We start from the raw sequence: 25,344 nt of genomic DNA, 5'->3' as shown, positions 1-25,344 counted from the left end.
AAAAGGAGCTGGCAACCAGGAGAAGGAAACCCACTGCAACGGCTAGACACTATTTGTGTGTGCGTATCCCTAAATGATGGGTGAAATCAGGCCATTATGTGGAACAACACAGCAGAGGTTTCCTGAGCATCAACATGTTGTCACAATAAACACAGGGAGAGCACATACATGCGACTGTACTCGGCAGAGCCATATTCAGGGCGCCTTCACAAAAATATGCACACTGGACAAAATATAGTTTAGTGTACATGTCACACGATTTCAATTTGACTTATAAAAAATGCATGACATGATTTATACAGAGAGCAGCTTTACAGTGTCAGTTCATAACTGGCTCTCCATCATGAGAAACTCAAACAGGGCCCGAGGCACTGGCACAGGAAAACAAACTAAGTTGTAAAAGATGAATTTTGTTTAACTTATAATAAGTCGCTCTGGGTAAGACAGCCTGGAAACAAAAAAGCTATATATAATCCTGATTTCATTTGGTTTTAGGCTTTAACTCTACAGATAAGGACTTACGTTTTTGTCCCATCGCATTGGGCACTGTGGGCCCTGTCTGAGGGTCCCTGTAGGTCTCCTGGTGGTTGGCAGCATAGCTAGCCAACGGAGCCCCTGCCATCGTTGAGTCTTCGATCCATTCTGCAACAGCAAGAGGCACATATTCTCTAGATGGAGTCTAGACAGGTGCAAAGCTGTCCTACTTGAAGAAATCGAGGTTAAGACAACACGTCCCGCTGTGCTGTGTGTTTGCAACTCCAACTCCAATGAAGCTGACAGAAGTACTGTGCAGCGTGTTAATTATAGTGGATACAAAAATGAAACTTCTATCCACTACAGTTTCACATTTCACCATTGAACTTCAATGAGATGCTCAGTATGAACACAAGCTTTAATACAGTTTCACATCTCTCTATTCAATAAAAAATGGTGGCGTGGGAAACCAGAGCAACTGATTTCTTCACATCGACTACCATCTTTGATTAATCACCTTGCTAAATCAGCTAAGACTGCAGTTTATATTAATATTCATAACAGATGAAATAAATATGGGTTAAAAAATTGGGTAAAAACTCTGCATGGAGGGATTTTCTTTTTGCAGAGAGAATCAACGTTCAGATGGGGGAAAAGTCAGCAGGAAATCAGGGTGAATCTAATGTTTTATGCTGAATGAACAGAAGGTGAAGTCAATAAGAATTCCCTTTTGGGCTGACCTGCATTTGCAATTAGTTTCACCGTAGGGTGTCCTGTGAATATGCAAGGTGTAAGAAAGGAGGCGGGAGCAACACAAGGTTACCTATTGCTCAGTTTTGGGCTGCTCTCTTAGAAGAAGTAGTTTGGAAGAGTGCTTATTACAGTTACAACTCGTAGCATTGTATTAAGTAACATCAATTACTGTAGGTAGGGGCCTCTTAAGCAGGCAGGTCAGAAGCCAAACTTACCTGTTGTTACCTTGGGGGAAAAAAGGCTTCAGATTTTTAACAAACAAGAATCCAAAAGGTAGCACAGAAAACTGAAATTAACTCCAAAAAGGCTGCGTGGTACAGCCGCAAATAATAGTTATGCCTTTATGGGAGGACACTTAGCAAATCATAAGGCAGTAGCAGGCAACATCAAATAAAACTGTAGCAATAATTGGCATTGACAAATACAGTCACACTCACTCAGACACGCAGACAGAACGCAGGCAACTCATTCATACACATGAATAAAGAAAGAAAATGACGCCCTTGGTGGGGGCTTGTGAACGAACCTCGGATGTAGCGCTCACCTTCAGGTGGCTGCTGGCTTTGGGGCTGAGGCTGCTGAGGCTGCTGCTGTTCCAGCTGCCTGCGCTTCTTAGCCTCTAGCACCGGATTTTCATACTGGGTCTTCCTGTTGATATGACTGGGATGGTGGATGGAGTACATGAAGGGTGAGGAACGCAGCAGATGAACAGAATGCAAAAATACAGAACAAGACGTCGGGGGGAAAAGCAAAGATCAGCAGGACAGTCGAGTACAGCAGGGAGGAAACAACAGACACGGAGGAGAGGATAAGGTAATAGAGTGAGATAGGGTCAACAAAGGGCGGGGGGATGGGGGGGACATAGCAATAAGCTTTGATTAATACACAGTGGTGCAATATACATATACAACCACACTTACACAGAAACCTGTCTTTGAGATGCATATGGCACAATCATGCCTACAAATGACATCAAATAAATCCTTTTGTGCCGATGGCTTAATTTGCTGAAACCACAAACATCTTTCACATTACAGCCTGAAAGGTTTCCTGCTAACTTAACTAGCACTGAAAAATGAACCCTGAAAGCACCACATTATACAGCAAATGAAGGAAACTGTGAATAATGTACATTCAAAAACATATTGCAAAAACAGAGAGAGGAAAAAAAAAAAGAAAGAAAGAAATGCCACAGCCTTGGGCCCGCAGGTGCTGCTTTGAACAACATCAAAAACGCATGAAACATATTTGTATTAATGCTGAGGCCCAGGGGTTTCACACAATGTGAGATACACACACGTGCACGCACAAACACGCCCGCTGCATATTTTTTCCCAAATGTTAATGACACAAACAAAATGGCCTACATTTTCCAGGACACGAAAGACTGAAATAGCTGAAGCAAAAATCTGGCTGTGATGTCAAAGAGAGCTGCACATATAATAGAGCGACTTCCATTGGCAGTGAGGTTAAGAGTTTTTTTTTTTGTTGTTAGAAAGAAAAATGTGTGGATGCACTTCTGTACACAAAGAAAAGAAAAGAGAAGCTAATTCTTGATTTTTCTGCATGGCTGTGTGCACTTACTCAACATAGTAGACTCCATACACTGGATCATCTATCTTCTCCCATCCTGGAGGAAGTTCTATAAAAAAGAAAAAAAAAATGGGGGGAAAAAAAGATAGTGAGACAAAGGAAGTAAGGAAATCTTGACTTCCAGGAAGCCATGTATTGAGCCATTGGAGGCAAGGCCAGCAGAGACCTTTTGCCACACCATTGTATCGGCCTGTCAGTCACTCTCCTGGGGCCAGAGCAACTCAACAGCTTCACAGGCTGTCTAGCTGTTCTCACCTTTGTCCCCTCACAATGCTGACATTTCCACGCATCAGATAAGAACAGAGCAAGACCCCCATGGGCACAGGTGGATGCATGAATGTTGGGGGGGGATGTCTGGGGTGGGGGATGAAAGGAGTAGCAGAAAGGGAACAGAGAGAAGGATGGCAGAGAGGACAGGAAGTGGGAAGAAAAAGTGGGCAATTAAGAGGAGGCAGGTGAAGTTATAAATGACAGGAAGCTGAAGGAGAGGGAGTCGGTGGAATAATCCAGGCTTAGACACCATAGTACAAACAGCATGAAAGGCGTAAATTAAATTCTGTGAGAAAAAGTAGGAAATGATTTGGTGGTTTCTGAATGACCTTTCCTCTTCTTTTCTTTCCCCTCATACAAAAAAAAAAAAAGATTTTGCAGAATATTGCACAGACACACACCTCTAATTAGTTCACTGGACAAACTAGCAGAAAGGCACCTGTCCTTGGCTAAAGAAAAGGGCTGAGGCTCTGTCTGCATTTTAGTTTTCACATCCATCTCTAAGTGTTTGGTAGAGTTTATTTCAGGCTTGACTTCACCTGTGCCGGCTTCTGCTTTGTGGACGTTTGCATCTTGAGTAGAATTGAAAGTGACTGCCTATTCACATTGATGCGAGCACACATGTACAGACGCTTAAACACTTAGAAGGTGAAACTGAACGCCGGTAAACTAAAGACATGAATATGATACCAGTGCGAATTTGTCCAGTGGTGCAAACTTGCTGTGGAGCGATGCCGTTATCTTCAACAAAGCCATCCAATTCAGTTCTCCGGCCTGATTACAGCAGCATTGATTATTGGCTATCCTCCACATAGATAATGTCAGAGGCTTCTAATTGGCTACAAACAGAGATTGTCCCGTAATCTTCTGCTGTGATGAATAAGTTCTACATATTAAGACCCTCAGCCAATTCTGCTCTGCCCTGTGTGCAAGTAGATGGTAATTACAATCATCCAACTTGGAGAGCTTCCCTCTGCTTTTTTAATAAGGAGGCTTTGGCTGGAGTGGAATCAGCTGCAGATGCAGATACACACTGCTGCTGCCTACATATTAATTCATGATTTGTGAGTGAAACCAGAGTGCACGGCTTCATGCGGATAAGCAACTCGAGCTTCTGCTAGTCCGTATTTTCTGCACCTGCTAAAATGCATCTAAAAAAAGGCACAAGCAGCAAAGAAGAAATGCAAGGTTACGGGGAAAGAGATGTCACCAGGGTGAATGCACAATGTGGGCATGGTAAATTGTCGTTTAGATGTTTTGAACTGGAACGTCTAATGGAATGCGGTCCCGCCTAGCGTCACGCAAAATTTTAATCACTCACTTTATTTCACACTGCACTAGTTCCACTCCGGGAGGACCATCTGGGTGTGTGTGTGTGTGTGTGTGCTGAGAAAGGACGTTCTGTGCTGCAAACCTTCTAAAAGTCTGGCATTCATTTCAGCGCGTGGAAACACAAACGACAAAGACAAAGAGAGAGAAAGTTGTCGCTCATTAAGCCGTGTTTTCCTCTCACCCCGTGTCCCTCTTCCCACTTCCCAGAACATATTGTGATTCCGAGGGGGAGCCGAGTGTGATGAATTACACGTTTAACTGTTTGCATCTCATTCTGTTGATACAGTGCTGTGATTGATTTCTCTCGAGTAAGAATCTGCCACAGAGAGGCACTTTTCGCGAACGTGGGTGTATGTGAAAATCCGGGCATGCGTGTCGGCGTTCATAAAAAATGCTTTCGTCTGCTCCTCCTTCGAGAGCGGAATTTAATTGCGTTTCCGTGCCCACCTGCATTGGATTGCGCTGATCGATAATTATTGAGCATGTTCATCCAGTTGAGGACGTCTTATGGACAGGGGACTTGTCTGAGCTGAAGATTTAAACATGGAAGCTGTTTAAGATGCTTAGCAAATAAAATAAAAGCATGATAGATTCTCGGTTCGACTTGACGGCATCTCATCAACTTGTTTGGATGCGGCACGCTCCCTTTCCTGCTTTTATTGCTTTTTGCTGAAAACACCTTCTGTTGCTAGGAAATCGAGCTAGAGAGAGAGAGACCAAAAGAAGCCATTTCTCTGTAGGTCACCCCTTTCATATTACATTTAAACATTTTAAGCAGCGGTTATATAAGACATATTTACTAAAAGCGTGATGAAGGCATCTCCTAAATTCTAATCTTTAAAGTGGGGTCTGTGAGCCTGCTACCTAATGAAAACCTTTAAAACCCGTTTTACAAAATTTAGAGATAATCTTAATGAACCAGTTTGGGGTTTGTTTGTTTTTTTAAATCATAGTATTAAATGTGTGCATTTATTCTTTTCCCCTTTATTTCAGTGTACCTCCAACTGAAGTCAAAACATGTCAATCATTATTATCATGTATTTCCTCTAATGGAATAATTCGTTACCCATGCATAGCAGTGCAGGGCATCATCTCCAGACACCATTTATCCTGCACAGGTGGCCTCACTGCTCTGTCTGAGAGGCTAGTTAGTGTGCTGATGGGCCTCGGGGAAAAAAAGAGCCTGTTGCTCCCTGGCTCAGGCGGGCACATTAGGAAACCATCATTACAACAATCTTCTCCGGATCAGCTTTTGCCTCTCATGTCTAAAATGATGGCCTTCTGATGTGAGAGTGCTTTTTAAGTCTGTGTAGTGTCACATCTGTTTGGCTGGTTGCATGTGGGTATGATGACAATTGTGTTCAAGACCATATGCAGTGTGTCTTTAAAACAATAAATAAAGATATATCAAACCCATGTACTAACGGGAGGATAGACAAATGTCCTGATGTCTCATTTCTGGATGACTGAAGTCATAGTCACCCAACACCAACTGCTAAATAACCTTTTATATGAGCCACCAGTGGTGGTGTTGTGCATGTGATAATGCAGATGTGCACCAATAACTATTGTGACTCCACTTCCTTTCTTGACATGTCAAACTCTTTAGGTTCAGCTGTTCAAGTGAAGAAAACATGAAAGAAGTTCCTACCTAGGTCATTATCCAGCTCCTCTGTGTGTACCCCTTCTACTCAGTCGATTGGACAGCGTAACAGCGCCATGGGGTTGTTGTTGGAAAGGCAAAGGTGGGAGGGGTGGGTTGAAGCAGAAAGATACACATCTGTGAGTTAGGTGGATGCAATAACAACATCTGGGCACTGGGTGGCAAGATTTAACCAAAACCACAGCAACAACCTCCTGTGACAAGCCGGGCTTACTGCAATCAGGAGACATGTTTCCCCACAGAGGACTGGATCTATGTGTGGTTTGACATGATGATGGAGTTGAGGTGGTGAAGAATTTGTTAGCTTAAATGGCAGAAACCACCTCTAGTAATTTACTTTTTTTTTGTATACACTAACAATAGAGTGTACAACTGGTGAAGTACATTAACTGTGGGTCCTCCTGCCCTGAAAAACAGCTGGAAGGAGGAGAATGACAGCACAACATTTTCTGTGATCCAACACTGACACCTAAGGACTACAAGGGTGAACATCTCAGAATTTCATGTCAAACATCAAAAATATGTCAGAGTTGAAGTTTTTTGGGTACAGTCTATAAAAAACATGCAGCAAACGTAGCTGAATGTAACAACAGCACAAATCAGAAATGAAAACATCACCTATTTATAGAAGATTTTACATAAACACTAAGTCTCACGGGCCATCACGCTGATACAGGGACATACCATCATCTTCACATTCTTCCAGGGGTTTCTGAGGTTTGTCCAGGCACCGAGGGTCTATCCAGGAGGTCGTCCTTGTATTGTGGCTAAACAGAAGACAAAAATGATCAGGAAAGTCACAAGTGGAAAAATTTCAATTTCTACCTCCACACATGCCATGAAGAAAGAATGATTTATAAAAAGAAAATGTGACAATACAATTTTTTTAATGAAAACTGCCACATTAACTAAGAGATATGTTCAGATGATATGTGCAACTGGATTTTGTCCAGAAACGTTTAAATCTGAGCACGTTGGAATATTTTTACAGCGTTCTTTTTCAAAAAGAACATTATAAATTTTTTTTTTTTTTTTTTTTTTTTTTACAAAATAAGAAAACAACATTAGTACAAAAAAAAAGAGAAATGCTGCTCTGTGACTTAAATCACTGACTCTAGATAAACGTTGGAGAGAGACAAATAACTGAGCTGGAAGTATCCTTTAAAAATGTAACTGAGCCTAAGTTGTGGTGGATATTAAAGGTTTAATGCCTCATACTGATGAATTTTATATTTATTAGATCTGAGTGTAATGAGTAACAATGGCAAGGAGCAAACTGTCATAACTATAAACAATGTTCTCTATTGCAAACTTTACATTTTAAATGAATTAGTTTATGTCAGTTTCATGGCTGGAGGAATTCTTTGTTATCTTGGTTTATGCTTCATTTAGTCCCTGGTAGCACACATTTTCTAAAGATTTTGATTAATCTCCACAGCAACACCTGAGTATCATATTAAGATGAAACCTGGATGTGGATAAACAGTGTAGATAATAGATAAAAAAGAAAGAGAGTCAGGCCTAAGAAAATGTGTTCTTTTAGAGAATAAAGTTCAATTGAAATGAAATAAAGCTAACAACATCTACTCAATTATTATTTAAACACAGCTTGATTTCAGAATAAGTAATTCTTGAATAGATCCTTTGTTGCTTACTCTATAAAATAGACCTCTCCGTTCTCGGTGTAGGCCATCTCCCAGTTGTCAGGCAGAGGTCCCAGCGGGTCCTCTGGGGGAGGATGGCTCAGATGAGTGTGTGTCTGCTGTGTGCTCTCCGTGGTGGCCGGTGGTGAGGGGGTTGTCCCAGCGTAGGACAGGTCGCTCTGGCGGGGGGCGAAAGGGCGCACCGAGTGATGAATCTCTTCTAATTCACTGGAGTCTCCTGGAGGGACCAAAAACAGGTGAAAAAGGCAAACAGAGCTCGGTGTGAAAAAAAAAACGTTTTGGCTAGAGGATGCCAGCAACACTTGGAGACAACAAGTAGCTGTGAAAACAACGTGTGACAAGAGGAACCTTGAGACAAATGGTTCCATTTGAAGTTAAAAGTCAGAATTTCCAAGCTCCCAGTTGAAAATTTTATTTGGAAAGCCCCCTCAAGTCGGACCTCTGACTCAGAAAGTCGGAGAAGCCCCACCAACCCGGACTCAGCGATCCAAGATGGCAGCAGTGCATGTAAACATTAGTAAAACTTGTAATCTGTACTACTACTGTTGTGTATTTGTGACTCACTAAATGAGGCATAAACAGAGCAATAACTAGGCTCTATCCATGAATGTGCTGCAGCGATGCATGAATGGCTCTACCTGGCTAAGGAGCAAAACAGATCCTGTTTTTCCTCACTTTTCCAACTTTACCAGAATGCACTCATTTCAGGAGTGACGTTACGGGCAACTCTGGCATCTGAATTTTGAGGTAAATGGAACGGATCGCAAGATAAACTAAAAAACAACAACAACAACAACAAAAAAACAGTTTTCTTACAAACAAGCGCTCCTGCTGATTTAAGAGGCATTTAAAGTAACATCAAGTTTCCATAGCAGTGAAGATATCCCCTGCCTGGGCAGTCTGAATAAGTTCAAGGCTAAAATGTATTTCATAAGACTTTAAAAATCCACAACTTAACCACTAGAAAGCCTCATCTTAAGGACTCCCCAAAGTTTGCACATCTAATTAGTGCTTAAAATCAGTCCCACTACCACAGCGTGTTTCCATTTAGCCCAGCGTACTTCCTGAAGACGCTTCCTTCAGTAAAGAATGCTGAGTGGGCAGTTCACACCTTGAAACAGGGACTCTAAAGTGCTACCACCTTGCTTCCTGCTATTTCATTTTCACACTCACACTCTGCTGGCACTTGTCACACAATCACAGACAGCTAACAAACAACTTTTGGTCCCACCTCTGAAAAACACATGGCAGCAACAGCTGAACCTCCTTAAAATGCCTACTGACCTACTAACATAAGAAAAAGAAAACAAAAACAAAATTTGTCTAGTAGGTCCTTTAATGTCAACCAAGCGGCACTGCTGTCAACGTACTAATTTAAACTAATAAAATGAGATCTCGCTCTCACTCACAGACTCGAACGGCATCCTTGAAGTATTTCATATATGGCAGTTTGCTGCTCACAGCCAGATGGCACTATTTTCCATCTGTGGGTGCAGATATGCAGGAAGCAGATGTATTCAGAGCCAGAGACCACTTACTCACCAATCAAAGAAGTTCTTGTATTCTGCAGCCCCCCCCCCCCCCCTCAACTTCTTTTGTGCTTTCTCCTCCTTCTTTTCTGAGCTTATCCTCCTTCACAATATAAAAACCTCCCCTGCTTGTTTCGTTCCCTCTGTGCAGTCATTTTTAGACTTGCCCTCTTCCCAGTCACTCACTCTTTCTGTTTCATTTCCTTCTACCTTCTCTCCACTTGCATTCCCTCCCACTTTATCCATCAGCTCTCAAATTCTTTTACCCCCCCCAACCAAAAAAAAAAAAGGAGTGGAAGAAAGTGTGACTGCATTCCAGTATTGTCCTGCACAGCATCATCTCAGGATTAAGGTGTTCGTATCAGCTAAAGGAGCTGCGAATCCACAAAACACGGAGAAGTTGAAAACAACTACAGCTGTTGTCGAGTTACAGTCAACAGCTGTAGTTGTTTTTAGTGTGAGAAGAAGGAAAGATCTCTCTGAAAATGTAGATGAGCATTTATTAATGTCAGATCTATCATTTTGGATTTTGTCTGCACAAAGAAAGCTCGTTTAATTAAGCTTTGGGTATGTTGCCAGCCTTTGGGTCGGTTCTTTTATTTTGTGTCAAAATTTGCGTTCGGATCGATGCGGGACAAAATGCTGCTGTTAACACCTGGCTTCAAAATGTTTACATGCATCTTCGGTGACCGTTTTTCTTTCAGATTTCAGCTGCCAACTGAAAAGCTGACTTGAAAGAAAGACACACATCTGTGCTCAACTAAAACAGCCAGAGAAGACGAAAGTGTCCCGTGTGGTGTCACAGCTTGTGCGCGCACCTCAAACTGTTGTCCAAGGCAATAGCATGGGCAAATCAACTGTGGTTTGTAGGTTTGGCATTCACATTATTTTTAAACTATTACATGAACTCAAATTACAGTGTGTGCTCAGTGTTTGCTTTGTTTTTTGGCTACACTCGAAGTATTTAATGCAGTCTTCCATAGCACCCAGTAATCAAAGTTCCTAAAGCAGTGAATATGCCAAATCACCTAACTGAAATCTAACACCGATTTATGTAAAGGAGTATTATCAGCAAAATGTATTTCAAGTATTAATAAACTCAATGTACACCCAGAAATTGGGGTCTGTCCTTTTTTTTGACTAAATAATTGATTACTGTTGACTCATTGTTCACTCGCTGTTGACTTTACTTCACTCAGTGGCAATGTGTTGTAATGATGCTTTGCAAAGCAGTTATTAATTTCAGTTAGCAAATAAATCAAAACAAGTAAGCCAAAGGCTCACTCACACGGTCTGAAACTCAGGCTCTTATTCGACATTTGTATTAGAGCAGAGATAACCTTGAAAACGTCAGTTATTTTCTTCAACATGGCAGCGTCTTCATACAAGTGCTGTTGTACTCTTCACTAAAAGCAAGCTGAACATGTGAAAAACAGCAAAGTGCTTCTTAAATATACAAAATCACAAAGGAGAAAAACTAAGCTTACAAAGTTGTGATCAAAACTTATTTGAATTTGCTGCTTAGCCAAAGCCGCTGAAGACATGATTAAGTGTCAGGAATGTACTTAAATATTTGTCTTTTTTTTTTTTTTTTTTTTTTAGTACAACCGACAGCTCAATTCTGGTTTCTGAGACGGACTGCATACCACTGAGCATTGTACCCACACATTTCATTTCAGCTCACAATCCTCACTTTTAAGAACTTTACCTAAAGAGTATTTTTCCCTGCTGCCTTCAGTCAAGTCTCGCAGATTTGAAAAATTGTGCTTTTGTATTGCTTGTTGCTAAAGCATCAGCCTAAACATGTAAAGACATTCTCCGGCTTTTCTGTTTTCCCCTCCTTCCTCCGCAGCACATACCTGTAAAGCTGCTGTTCATGTCAGGGAGGTCCTCGTCGTCCTCCTGCTGCTGCTCTCCAGGCACTAATCCAGCATTGTACATGTCATTGTAGGACTTGGTGCGTCGGGGAGTGGAGTGCTGCGAGCCCGGCAGGCTACTGCTGAGCCCGTCTGGCAGTGGGGCATCACCGCTGCTACCACTACTGCTAATCACTTTCCCACTGGGGGGCTGCACTGGTGGCTTGGGTGTCCCATAATAGTTACCTAGGTGATGAAGGAGGCAGAAGGGAAGATGGGCGGGGATTAGAAAGACACAGAAAAGAGTAGTAGGAGGGCCTAAGAGGAGGGGTCAAAGAGCCTTTTGTGTGTGAGTGAAGTGTGTGTGTGTGTGTGTGTGTGTGTGTGTGTGTGTGTGTGTGTGTGTGTGTGTGTGTGTGTGTGTGTGAGTGAAGTGTGTGTGTGTGTGTTAAAGGGGGTTTAGTCACAGCCTTTGTATGCAAATTGAGAAGCAGAGTTTGTGGGAGAGTTAATCTCCAAAGCAAAACTGCATTTTTGTTCTTTTTTTTTTTTGGCTCAAAGTTTCACAAGTTGCACCACTTTAACTAAACAAAAACTAATGAATGATTTATTCATTTTCTCAAATCACTTTTTACTGCCGTAGCTCAATTAAGTTGATATTTTTCTAAGTCAGCTTTAAACGCTGGCTTCTGTACTAACAGAAAATGAAGACTAGGACAAACAAACAAACAGTTCATAAAAATCTCTCTGGCTCTCCGGTGAAAGCACAACATTTTGGCTTAACTGACAACTTCAAGGCAGCAGTTAAGAAACAAAGAAAACCACTCATGCTCATCCAAAGAGTAGCCGGGCAGACGTAGAGCCCGTAGGATCTGAAGCCACAGTCTTAATGAGGGAATAATGTTTGCATCCAAAATATAAATAAGGTATATTGAGCCAGTCTAATTATTTAGCACGGGCTAGACTGCAATTATTAATATAGTTTCATGGACAAAACCATAAAATAATTTAATTCTAGAAGCTGGCAGAGTGTTACAGATGATTCATAGTTTGAACTTTACGTTATCAAATGTGGAGATATAACAGCAGAGAATTATTCAGGTGGGTAATGTGTGCGCTGTTCTGTTGTTTAAATACTCCCGTTTGTATTGTCAGTTATTCATTGTGTAACCACAACATTTTATGCTCATGCCACTTCAGTTATGACAGTTAGATGCCCTGATAAATGGTTCTATAACAAACCCAAACAAAGTACCACAAATTAAATATGATTAATAACTGGAATAACACCCATTTCCTTTCTGTGATCACTGTGAAAAGCAGCGCAACATGTTACAGCATTGCAGGGAAATAGCACAACATGGCAAAAATAGAACTACTTTTTTTAAAAATTATTTCTGGGAAAAAAAAATACTAATGTGTAACAGGTCCTCCTGCATCATTGTACTATAATGTATTTATGAGACCATTAGTCTGAGTAAGAGTGATGCCACAATAGCAAAAAAATAGCACTGATGGGATTCAAAACTTTTGCAGGTGACTACTAACGATACGCAAGCACAGGTGCAGTGAGCAAACTTCAGTAATGACCAGCGCAATTTCAATACAGCAGCACAAACTAGCAGGCCAAAAATGAGGAGACCTGATGGGGTAGAGAGTAACGTACTAACAAAAATAGCACGGTTTAAGGCGCCGGTTTTATGCATGAGTTTCTCTCAGGAAACAGCATGGCAGTTTAAATCAAGGAGATAAGTTTTGACATGAGGGTGAAGCCTTCCATCTGAGATTGAGGGGGACCCATGCTTGGTGTTGGAGGCTGAGGCAGCTGCTCTCTGGGTACACCTAACAGCACAGGAGGAGATTTATTCACAGAAGGGATGCTTTTTCTTTTTTAAACAAGTTTACCACATAAAATCTGTAATCTGTGTATAACAGCTGATAGAGAAGAATAACAAAGCACAGTTCACGTTCTGATCCTGACTGAGCTTCAGATCTGTCTGATTCACATTAATAGCTGTATTTTTGACAGATATTTCAAAATGTTATACAACAGATCTGATTAAAAAAAAAAGGTAATAAAAAGTAAAAAAAAAAAACCTACATGAAAGTAGACTTGTTGCAGAGTTTTGTGTGCCCGCTCTGCTTAGTAAAGACAAACAGAGGCTTGTGTGATCGCTGCAGTTTTCATTACGGGTGGATCTTTGTGTAGAAATGTAAATAAAAGTGGAAACAATGCAAACGGCTCAGCGGTACTTGCAGTAAAGTCCCTGCACAGAACTTGTGTGATTCATTTAAATAAACATGCACAAATTTTGTGTTCAGAGACAAATATTTCTGAAACAGCTGCACAAACATCTGTGTCCACACCTTTCAGTTTCACTTACATTTGTCCTGGGCCAAACCAACAGTTACCAACAAACCATGTTAGATGGCAGCGGTGCAAAGGATTTCTTTACCCGCAGGAGTCTCCACTGTTAACTGAATAAGTTTCAGATACTGTACTGTGTTGTTTCACATGTTGGGTCACTTATTCATAAAAATTAAAGCTCAGACAAACTACAAAATGAGCTTTGCAATACAGGGTAAACCACAGCAGGGTTTAATATGATTTCAACTTTAAATCTTGCTCATTGTTGTTTGTAGAGATGGCAGAGAAGGCCGATTCAATCTACCTCAAAGATTCCCACAGCTCTCCAGGTGTCTGCAGGAGTTTTTTTCCCTTTTACTCATCAACGTCTAACAAGACTTTTTTTTAAAACTGTAAGAGTCAACTACAACCAACTAAAGGGGTGACTTTCTAACTTACCGTCATATGTTCCTATCTCCAAGAGGGTCCCGCTTTTCTCCAACTCCAGGAATTGCTCTACTGAGAGAAAGTCGTAGTCCACGCCAGGAACTTCTCCTTCACGTGGGGCGCGGGTAGTACCTAGACACCCAAACAGAGAGAAAGTACAAGTCAGATGAAGCTTTTACTTTACATTTAAATATAAAAAACATTTAAAAAAAACTTGAAAAGGACATTTCATCACCTTGGTGACATGAGCATATGGGTGCCAAATAGGGCTGCATAAAACGATTATTTTAGTAATCGAGTATTCTATCGATTATTCCAGCGATTAATCGAGTAATCGGATAAGAAATACTTTTTTTATTAACAGTTTATCTGCATATTTTAACTTCCGTAATGCAGTTTCTCGCCATGTGAACAAACAGCGGTGAATGGAGCAGCTACAAAGTTCTCTTTTCTTCACCTTAACACTTGCTGATCAGGTGCTTGATGAAGGACCTCCAGCTGTTTCACAGATTTAATGGTGGTTACTAAAAGAAAAAGCTGCTGTTTTGGACGCTGGAAAAACGTTTCCTTTTTCACTACTTGAGCTCACCGTCACAGCTTCGCCTCTTTGCGCTTGCGCAGTTAAAACCGCTGCCTGCTATGAGTGTTTTGAAAAACTAGTGGCTGCGGGAGCCATGGCGCATGTGTGAGTAATGGTGTAATGCTTTGTATTCACAAGCATTCTCGAAAAGACGTTTCTACTGCAGGTCTATATTTAGTCACTAATAAGGGATTAAAGTATAAAAAATATTTTGAAGGAGCCCCTCGGTCCTGGGGGGCGGGCCTTCCGGTACCGAACCATCGCTAATGCTAATGGCCCGCGCTCGCTAGCAAACCAGTTCTGGTAGCTACAGCTGAAGTAAAGACAAAAATAGCAGCTGAAATTCTCAGCGAGCACAACACACACAGACACACAGAGAGCAGTGGAGGCGTGGAAATGCATGTCAGCGACAGTTGCCACCCGTCCCGTAATGTTACGGAGCTGTATTCCACGGAGTCCCGTAACATACGGGGTTCTGTATTTTACGAGACAGGTGGCAACTCTAGTGATGATCCACTCTGTGTTAAATGAAGTCCATCGCAGCGACGGAGAGCTTTTTAGAATGTGTGCTTGTGTATACGTGAGTGATTCACACTCCAGTCCAGTAGGTGGCGGTAATGCAGTTCTATGTTGGTTTGCCAGCCCCCAATAAACCCACAAAAAAACGTCAGCACTAATGCTGCTAATGCTAGTGAGGAGCGCCGCTTACACCGAGACAGCTGAGCGCTGCAGAGTTTAAACGAAGCATCGACACAGTAAATTTGTGTCGATAAATTTTTAGAATCGATTTAATCGAGTTAATCGATGAATCGTTGCAGCCCTAGTGCCAAATGAACTGCGCACTGTTTGCAATTAGCCACACACTTGTTCCACGTTCTTCCCCATAAGCCTCATCTTTCAGTCCCTGTATCCTTTCTTTTCAGACATGCCCATGTACACACATGCATAAGTAACCTCTATTGAAACTGGCAAAATAGCAGCCTCTAAAAAAGCAGATTATCCATTGTTTGCTATAATGTTTCTTATTTCTGGGGTGGAGTGTGAAGTAGTGTAGTGGCACCTCCGTATGTGCCAGGGTGGACTGTGAGAGTGTGTGTCTGATTTGGCAGGTAGCCTGTGAATTTCTAGCACTTGCCTTTAAGGGCAGCAGACAGTTGGCCAGTGTGGCACCAGTGGAAACAGCTTTACACATGAAACACTATTTCTATTTAACCATTCAATGCTTGCATCACTAATGTGATTTCCACACTACTGTACGGGCTGCACTGAAGTTCTCTTTAGCGTTATCGCTCTCTCTACCTAATTGATTTTTATCCTACTACAAAAATTAAATTATTCTGGCACAAATAAAAGCATCTAGTGCTCGTGGCAAAATTTCTTTGTTTTCCATTTAGTGACAGCAGAGGGCTTTCCCTTCACTGCTTACTTCCCCTTGCAATCCCTTTCTTCCATCTCCCGATCTGTCTTATCTTGCAATCATTTTGTCTCCAGTGGGCTGCTAAGCAATAAGCTGGTAAAAATAGATGTGTGGGGATACAGAGAGAGGCTCCCACTGCAGCCACATTTAGTGACACCGGTGATAAATCACAGATGTGCACATCTTAACTCAAGCAAGCATGCAATACACACAGAGATGTGGTGTCCACGTCTGAAGTTGCAATGAATCTCTTAGACAAATATTCTCGACGTGCATCGGCTCAATCATCTAGCTGTTTCTATTAAAGCAGTATATCCCTTATTCCATCTTGGTTATATGAGATTGTATGAAGTGCACAGCGAGGGATAATCTTCCTGCGCATTACTAGAATTCATAAGTAGCATCAGTAAACATCCAATCACGTGAGCATCAAGAGAAAATTGATTTAAAGTCAATTGGATACCGGTCTCTGTTTGCTCATTCCCAAGCAACAAGTCTTTACAGGATGTCAACTTTAAAGAGTCCTCAGATGAGCCGGGGTGTCCAGTCGACTGTCAGTTCACCTCCCATACAAAAGTGGCCATTGATTCGACTCCATTTAGACACTGCTGCTCTTAGAAAACTAAATAGGAAGTAGAATTGTGACCAGTGTTTCAAAAGGGGGAAAAAAAAAGCAGAGCCTTGGCTTAGACCCAGGGTTAAGACACTGTTATCGCTATAGGCCTAATTAATTCAATATCCCCTCCCCACAAAAGCTCCATTGACTAAGCTGTGGAAATGGAATGAGTAAGAAAGACAGGTTGAGAGCTGCGCATAGAGACTCCTGCTACTATGCTAAGAGTTAGTGTAATCCAGCTACTGGCACACACAATGAAGCCTTGGAGATTTGTTGTGAGAGTGTTCATCTAAAGCTGGCTGCCGTGTGGCTTAATGGTTTCAGCATCTTCACGAGCTGAGTTGGGTAGGTGGGTGTTGGGGGGGGGGATTATCATTAGCATTTCAGGATGATGATCAAGGGAAAATGGTAAGATACTGGCAGTCACAATGTAATGCAGGGAACACAGAGCTGCTACCACTGCATCAAAAAAATATTCCTCCAATAACTTTAAAGCACTGCAGCCTGCAACTGTATAACACACCAATGAAATACGAGGAAAGGAAAGGAAGCATTTCTGCTTCTATAGGCATCATGGGGCTGGGTTTCTGCTAATGAGAGGAATAATACAACATGCACAGAAAAGATGGTAACTTATGAGAGCAAGAAGTTTGTTCTCCGGTCATGATGACCCCCTTTAGCTTCATAAATTCCTTTTCAGTAAAAGCACCAGATGTTTACAGACAAAAGTATTGGTACCCATCCCAAAAAGATCACTGAAATCACTTGAAACTACTAAGTACTAATAAAAAGTACTGAAAATTAACTCGTGAAAATCTGACACTGCTTTTGAATTGTGGTTCAACAGATTTATTTAAAAAAAGAAAAAAACTAATGAAACTGGCCTGGACAAAAATGATGGTACCTCTAGAAAAGACTGAAAATGAGCTGACCACAGGGATGTTTTAAACTGAGGTGTTTCCTGTAATTAGCATCACGGGTGTATTAGACTTCTTAGTTTTCCTACTCAAAGGGCTCATAGTAGTCACTGTGCTGTTTGGTATCATGTGTACCACACTGAACATGGACCACAGGAAGCTAAGCTGAGAGCCATCTCAGGAGATGAGAAAGACAATTACTGACAAGCATGTTAAAGGTAAAGGCTTGAAGACCATCTCCAAGCAGTTTGATGTTCCTGTGACTACAGTTGAACATATTATTCAGAAGTTTAAGGTTCACTGGACTGTAGCCAGCCTCCCTGGATGTGGCCACAAGAGAAGAATTGATGGCAAATTGAAGAGACGAATAATACAAATGGAAACCAGAGAGCCCAAAACAACTTCCAGAGAGATCAAAGTTGAACTCCAAGGTCAAAGGACATCAGTGTCAGAGCGCAGCATCAGTCGCTGTTTGAGTCAAAGAGGACTGAGGAGGACACCACTGTTAAAAGCAAATCATAAAAAAGTGAGACTAAAATTTGCCAAAATGTATATTAACAAGCCACAAAGCTTCTGGGAGAACGACAGATGAGACCAAACTGGAGCTTTTTGGTAAATCACATCAGCTTTATGTGCACAGATGCAAAAATGAAGCATTTAATGAAAAGAACACCGTACCTACTGTGAAACGTGGAAGAGGCTTGATTATGTTCTGGGGCTGCATTGCTGCATCTGGCACAGGGTGTCTTGAATCTGTGCCGTGTACAATGAAATCTCAAGACTATCAAGGCATTCTGGAGGGAAATGTGCTGCCCGGTGTCAGAAAGCTTTGTTTCAGTCGCAGGTCATGGGTCCTCCAACAGGATAATGACTCAAAACACAAGAACAAAACACTGGACTGTTCTGAAGGGGCCTTCTATGACACCTGATCTAACTCCTACTGAACATCAGTGGAAGGAGCTGAAACATGCAGTCTGGAGAAGGCACCCTTCAAACCAGAGACAGCTAGAGCAGTTTGCTCATGAGGAATGGGCCAAAATACCTGTCAACAGGTGCAGACGTCTCATCGAGAGTTATAGAAATCACTTGATTGCAGGTTGCCCAAAATAGGTCACAGGTACAATCATTTTTTTCCAGGACAATTTCATTCATTTGTTTTTTGTTTTTTTTTTAAATAAATCTGTTGAACCACAATTCAAAAGCGATGCCTGACTTTCATTTATTAATTTTCAGTAGATTTTTATTTTTATCACTGGTCAGTTTCAATTTATTTCAATGATCTTTGTGGGTTTTTCCTTTCTTTAACAGAAGGATACCAACAATTTGGTCCACGTCTGTACAGCTCCGAGGCCTGGTTCATTTGAGAAAGCATCCACGGCAGGAGGCATGACAAGCCAACAACTTTTACAGTAGTGACATTTACAGACTGCAATCCTGTCATTGACTTTTCTTTGAATATGTTATGATTTACTGACTCCGTAGCGCTTGTTGCGGTCAGTTTTGAAAGCCATCAGAAAAACAGCCATAAACGTCAGCTAACCACAGCAAACTATTCACCTCATATTACTGCATGATATTGAGTGTTGCCCAATTAACGAGTTGCTTCCTACAAAAAGATATTGCAACAGTTTCCCGTGTATACTGAACTTATGCAAACACCATATTTCCAGGCACGTCAGACTTCTTTTTCTAATTTGAGCATGTTCCCAGGTAGCTGAATTTAGCACACACATTGTCACAATATTGCTTGGTCTAAATGTAACCAAAAAAAACATGAATGGGAATTAAAGGGACTAAAAACAATCTGATAACCTCAACCTCCAATCACAACCTCGACAAAATGCAACATTACTACCAAGACCTAAGAAAGATTAGAAGGTTTTTAATTCTGTATGTGCAGACACTACTGTATTAACTACATACTAACTAAGCTTATGCTAATTTTAAGTGCAGCTGCAAATTTTAACTAAAAAGCCAATAAGCCTGTGTTGGAGGCGCACCTGAGAGGGTTGGGACTAGTTTTTTTTTTTTAACAAGGAGCCTCTCTGTTGTGATTGGTTAGAATATAAAAAGGCATATCTAAATAAAAATCAAGACAATTACCTAAAGCCAGTGTTAAACTTTCTCCAATAGTAATTATGCAAGGGTCTTCAGACTTGTCCTCACTGATACTTCACTACAAGAGCGACGACCAATACTACTACTGCAAGTGAAGTAAAAATAGTATAAGTGGTGAGGGCAGGTGTCTGTGTGCATGTCTGCAAGAGTGCATAATCATTAAAACAGAGGCAGAGTGGGTCAACAGCCTCAAAAATACTCACTATCATAATGAGTGTGGAAAAACGAATGACTTTCTTGATACGAGAATGAACACCTTGAAATAAGAGACTTTGCTGGTTTTGACTTTCCCCAATACCTGCAAGTGCTTTCACTACCATTTGCATGTGTGTCAGAATGTGTGTATTGTTGTTCAGAAACATATGCACTCGCTTTATTCGTTCATTCTGTTCATCTGTTTTCTAACGCAAACTTCTAAGTCATCCAATCACGAGGCAGCAACTAAGTGCACTTAGTTGCGTAGACGCAGCAGACGACCTGCTCAAATGACCACTTGTTACAATTGTGGACTGCAGAAGAGCAGGATAACACGTCATGTCACAAAGCTCAGATAATTTCACACTGGTTTCTTGAACATGACAATGAGTTCACTGTCCTTAAACGGCCTCCGCAGTCACCAGATCGCAATCCAATCGAACACCTTTGGGATGCGGTGGAACGGGAGATTCATGGATGTGCAGCCAACAAATCTGCAGCAACTGAGTGACGCCATCATGTCTATATGGACCAAAATCTCTGAGGAATGTTTCCAGCACCTTGCTGAATCTATTCCATGAAGAATTAAGGCAGTTCTGAAGGTAAAAGGGGGACTCAGGACTCGCAATTACATTTCCTCTGAGTAAAACTATTTTTTGTAGGGCAAGACTTTTTGCGTATTCATGTGTTAAAATACGGAGCTCTGCATAACCTTTATTGTTTCCTGCCCACCTGTCTATCCTCTTGTCTGTTCCTTCCCACAGATGAAACGGGCTAGAAAGCTGAGCCCAACAGAAGGTTGACTGAGACACCAACAGTCACAAAGCACATGCACAACTTTTGCCCTGTAAGAGTATAAACAGGTTTGAGAAGGGAACACTTCCTACTCAGAATCCTTGTCATAATCAGCAGCTGTTCCCCCTCTGCCAGCCAAAACATACATATGTAAGTGCCCACACACAGACAGTGGGGAGGAGGTGTCACCAAATGGCATGGTCTAGGGGTAATCACCTAATGGAGCTTTCTACACCGATCACGCACGCACACACACGCACACACACGCACACACACACACACACACACACACACACACACACACACACACACACACACACACACACACACACACACACACACACACACACACACAGAGCTTTATTACTATAACACCTACAGAGGGGGCACTGCCCTGTCTAAGCCATGTACCACCTATGGTGATCAGATTAGACCCATGCTATCAGGAGAGCAACTTAAATTCAGCACATCTGCATTTTATCGAAAAGGGGGGGGGGGGTGTCCTCTTGATCAAGGTCGGGTATGGAATGGATGCTGACAAACATTGTTGGAAAAAAGTAAACGATCACTTCAATGTCACTTAAGTTACAGTGGAAATAAAATAAGGTAACGAGACAGCAGCAGGTAGAACAGAAGGAAAAAAAGAACACAGCTTATGGCAATTCAAGGTGCTGCATGGATTTGTGAGTGCCACTACAGGGTTAAAGTTTTTTTTTTTTTTTTTAAAAAGGAACCAAGAAGTTTCGTTTTAAGGCTTATCAAACACTGACTGGCTCACCTTTTAAGTACTATCATTCCTTGGAAGCATCCCAGAAAAGCCTGTAAAGCTGGTTTTAGGGGTTTAAAAACAGCCAGTCCCTCAAAGGTTGACAACATCATGTCCAATCCTATCAAATGCTGCACAGCGATGGCCACCCAACTTTGCTGATATTTATGTTGTTGGTGGCCTCATCAACAGTGAGAGTGAAGCTGATGGTAAACAGGTGCAAAACTGCACATTGTGTCTTAAGGTTGACAACAAGGTTGAATATCAGTTTTTCAGAGTCATGAACATATAAATGATTCTCGCTGTCTAACAGAGGGCCTTTTTCAGACTTGCAATAAATAAATTACTATCTGTTAAAGTGAGGACATTCAGACACTTTCATGTTAATGTTCTTCAATAGTATCAACTACTGTAATGTAAGAGTTGATAGTACTCCAACTGAACTATAACACGAGGTCAGATGTTTCTCACCACAGCATCCTGATTTTGAAAGCTAATTTATGACTGAGGATGTCATATTTTGTATGTTCTCAGGAAAACGCATCGACAATCTTCTGAAAATGGATGAAACAACTATTTAAATGTAGGTTATGAATCACCTGTCTGAAGTTAAATAGACATATCAATCATTTTCTGTTAGATCCTAGTCGATGTTGTTTCCACGACGGGGTTAATTTATCCTGAACAGTGACGTTACTGCTGCAGTGCTGCGTGCATGTAACCATGCAATTATTCCCCTATTGTTTGGTTTCTTCAGTTTGGTGCAAGTGGCAGCAACAACTTCACTTCAGTCTATATTAACGCTTTGTCAAAACTCAGATTAAAAATTGTGATTCTCATTCATTTGAACCTTTACAGTCTTCTGCTCAGCACAGACTTTACAGGAAGTTGAATTTCAAATAGATGCAACATTTTTAGATTAATGTGAGCAGGCAAAAGCTCAACATACAGAGGTTTTTGGTGAGGACTGCATGCACTTCTGTCAAATAAAGGTGCATGACTTTTGTATTCAGTTACATTTATGCAACAATGTTTGTGATCAAATGCTCATAAACCCTGATATTCAGACTTTTTTCTTTGGTCTCTGAAGAGGGCAGATCGGACAAAGTGAGACTGTAAGAGGCTGAAAGCAGTCATTTCTTTCTTTTGTTGTTCTCGTTCAGGTTGTTCGCCAAAACAATCGTGTCTTTCAGTGGGCCAAGAATATCAAGGAGGAGGGCACGTAGGCACAGCTGTTATCTTGTGTGCGCTGAGCTGTTAATGGGATAGTATACATTCAGATGTGGTGTGCTGAGAGTGACGTGGAAATGTTTCTAACGAAAACCTTTTTCAGAAATGTGTGCATTCAGAGGAGAAGCTGCCACATTCAGATCCTGTCACATTTAGTGACTGCATGTCTGCATGTCTGAAAGATGTTAAATTCTAGTGGTTCAAGTTCTTACAGAAAAAAGAAAGAAAGAAAAAAGAAACAAAACACCACATTTAAATCCTCCAAACCTAATCTTTACTGCATTCTTCAGAGGCACTATCAAAAATGTTCTGACTCACTACCACAGTACAAGGTACAAGGTCTACAATGCCTCACACAACCCAGCCCATCACCAACAAGATTATTTAGATGACTGCTCTTCATCCATTCCATCTAATTCTTTCCATTTTCTCCATGCTCCTCTAGCATAACAGTAAGAGGTTTCATAGGTGAATAAGCTCATGAACTCTGACCTCCCAGTCATCATCCTGAAATGTTTAACATGCCCCCCTTCCACTGCACCCCCACACTCCACATTCCTACTCCCAGCTCCTGCAGCTTCTTGCTCCAAAAATCAGCTCCCTTGCCATTTTCTCGTAGCATCGCAGACCTCAACATTAGGCCGCATTTTTCTGTAAGCACTTGGGAAGATATCTGGCTTTTAGTTACAATTTGTAATTTTGTTGTCAGAGCTGTTAAGTTCCCAGTGTTGTCTACCCTACAGCTGCACTGAAAACTACAGATAGTAGCTGAAGCTTTGCTAATGCTTTTTTTTTTTCTCCTCCTGTTACATTCGAGTATTAAACGCACCTTGTCAAGTCTAAAGCATTCTAAGTGCTTTAATGCAAAAAAAAAAATTTAAATCAACTGAGGTCAAAGGGGTTGATAGTCACACAGGGTGTTAGCCAGCGGTTGATCACCCGGCGCTGCGCCTTGCTGAAGTGTCGTCATGCCAGGCCGAGAATTTCAGCAGTTAGCTACCAGAACAGCTCCGCGGCCATTTGGTCGATACCGAGAGGGGACCCCCACCCCAAGTGGAACATTCAGGACCGAGAAGCCCCCCTGTAGTAGCTAGACTAAATACAAGTAAACAGAATGATACTAATTGTTAAAAAGTTAGCGATAAATTCCTTACTTGGTAAGCAGAATACATTTCTGTGTTTCTTACTTAAGCCGTTTCTGAACATGTTCAAAAGTTGTTTATAAACAGCTTTAAATCAGATATTTGGACAGTGTAAAGATATTAATTAGACATGCATGTTTTTGTAGGTAAGTAAAAATGATATGAATTATGAAGGTTTCTAGGTATCTGAAGTTTCACGCATTTATAAAACCCAGTTGGCTTGCAACAGCTTGTGCTGCAGTTTCTAAAGCTACCAGTGACTACTTTGGTGGCCTTAGTATTAATCAGAATTTCTCAGAATTGGGTTTATCAACAATTGAGAGCATCGTGTTACACGTGGACGTCTTTGAAACCGCAATCAATAGAGGACAGCAACTGGCCACAACCCTCACTGTGACCTTGGCCTGCCCACTTTGTCTAAACTGTCACTAGGCTTACAGCAGATCAATATCAGACTGTCTCCTTTTGTGCCATCGTCCCATTATCCAGACTGAACTGAAGTGAACTGTGATGTTCTATGTTCAAATTATATATGTATTACACATATAAGTCAATAAGAACAATAACATGATGTTTAATGCTTAATCAATTATGACGAAGCAGGGGGAAAAAAAAGATTTCAAACTTACGCCATACAACATTAAAAACTCTGAAAAATATCTGTAACTCTCTCTTTGGCCCAAGACTTTAGATTAAAGCTCATTACTTCAGTCACATCTCTAAATTTCTGAACAAACAGTGAGCCTCTAGCTTTATTCTTTATGGGAGGAAAAAAATAAGTACATTGAAGTGTTGGATTCCTCACATCACACAAAACCTCCATGCAATATACTTTATGATTTTCTACTCAAAAACTAAAAAATAGATAATGATCTTCACCAATTAAATTTAAGCACAGCTAACACTGGCAGAGAAATCCAAGCAGCTCATCTATATTTAATTGATGGTAGACTATTTTAAGGGAGAATCTGCCCTTCTGGTGGCACAAAACAATCCTGTTGCCAAAAAAGTTGGGACACTGAGTGAAAACAGAATCAAATGATTCAGAGAAATCACTTAAATCCTGCTTTAATAGAAAGTAAGACAGAGAACACCAATGAAATGTGGGCATTGTTTTTTTTTTGTTGTTTGTTTTTTCAATTCAAATTAATCAATTAATTCTTATCTTGAATTAAACTATGTAACATGTTTGAGTAAAATTGGGACAGGGCCACGTTTGATAATGGTTTTTAATTTTACTACGATTACGTGGTCATCCTAGCATCTTCAGCTCTGCCATCACCAGCTCAGCCTCCGTCTACCAACCATACATCACAGCAGGTCTCGCTACCATCTTGTAAACCTTCCCTTTCACTCTTGCTGCTTATCCTAATGTCACAAATCACCCCTGACACTCATCTCCACCCACTCCACCCTGCCTGCACTCGCTTCTTCACCTCTCTTGTGCACCGTCAGATGCTTTGGATGGCCTCATTCACCTTCACCACCTCTGCTCCTTGCAGCTTCACTGTTACACCCGTCTCCCTCTCATTCACATGCGTATTCTGTCTTGCTTCTACTGACTTTGATTCCTCTTCTCTCCAGAGCATACCTCCATCTCTCCAGGCTGTCCTCCACCTGCTCCCTGCTCTCACTACAGA

At 41.3% G+C, this 25,344-nt stretch overlaps 1 protein-coding gene across 1 annotated transcript in view; it reads right to left on the bottom strand.

The window, feature by feature from the left end:
• magi1b (membrane associated guanylate kinase, WW and PDZ domain containing 1b) overlaps positions 1–25,344 on the bottom strand; it is a 128,559-nt gene that overhangs the window by 35,755 nt on the left and 67,460 nt on the right. Inside the window, 8 exon segments of the mRNA XM_030728863.1 lie at positions 523–642; positions 1,754–1,887; positions 2,812–2,869; positions 6,074–6,109; positions 6,770–6,852; positions 7,741–7,966; positions 11,138–11,380; positions 13,941–14,060. Coding sequence (XP_030584723.1) covers positions 523–642; positions 1,754–1,887; positions 2,812–2,869; positions 6,074–6,109; positions 6,770–6,852; positions 7,741–7,966; positions 11,138–11,380; positions 13,941–14,060 — 1,020 coding nt within the window.

Source organism: Archocentrus centrarchus, chromosome 5, assembly GCF_007364275.1.
Source record: "Archocentrus centrarchus isolate MPI-CPG fArcCen1 chromosome 5, fArcCen1, whole genome shotgun sequence".
Classification (NCBI taxonomy): domain Eukaryota; kingdom Metazoa; phylum Chordata; class Actinopteri; order Cichliformes; family Cichlidae; genus Archocentrus; species Archocentrus centrarchus.
This window is presented reverse-complemented; position numbering and strand designations above follow the sequence as displayed.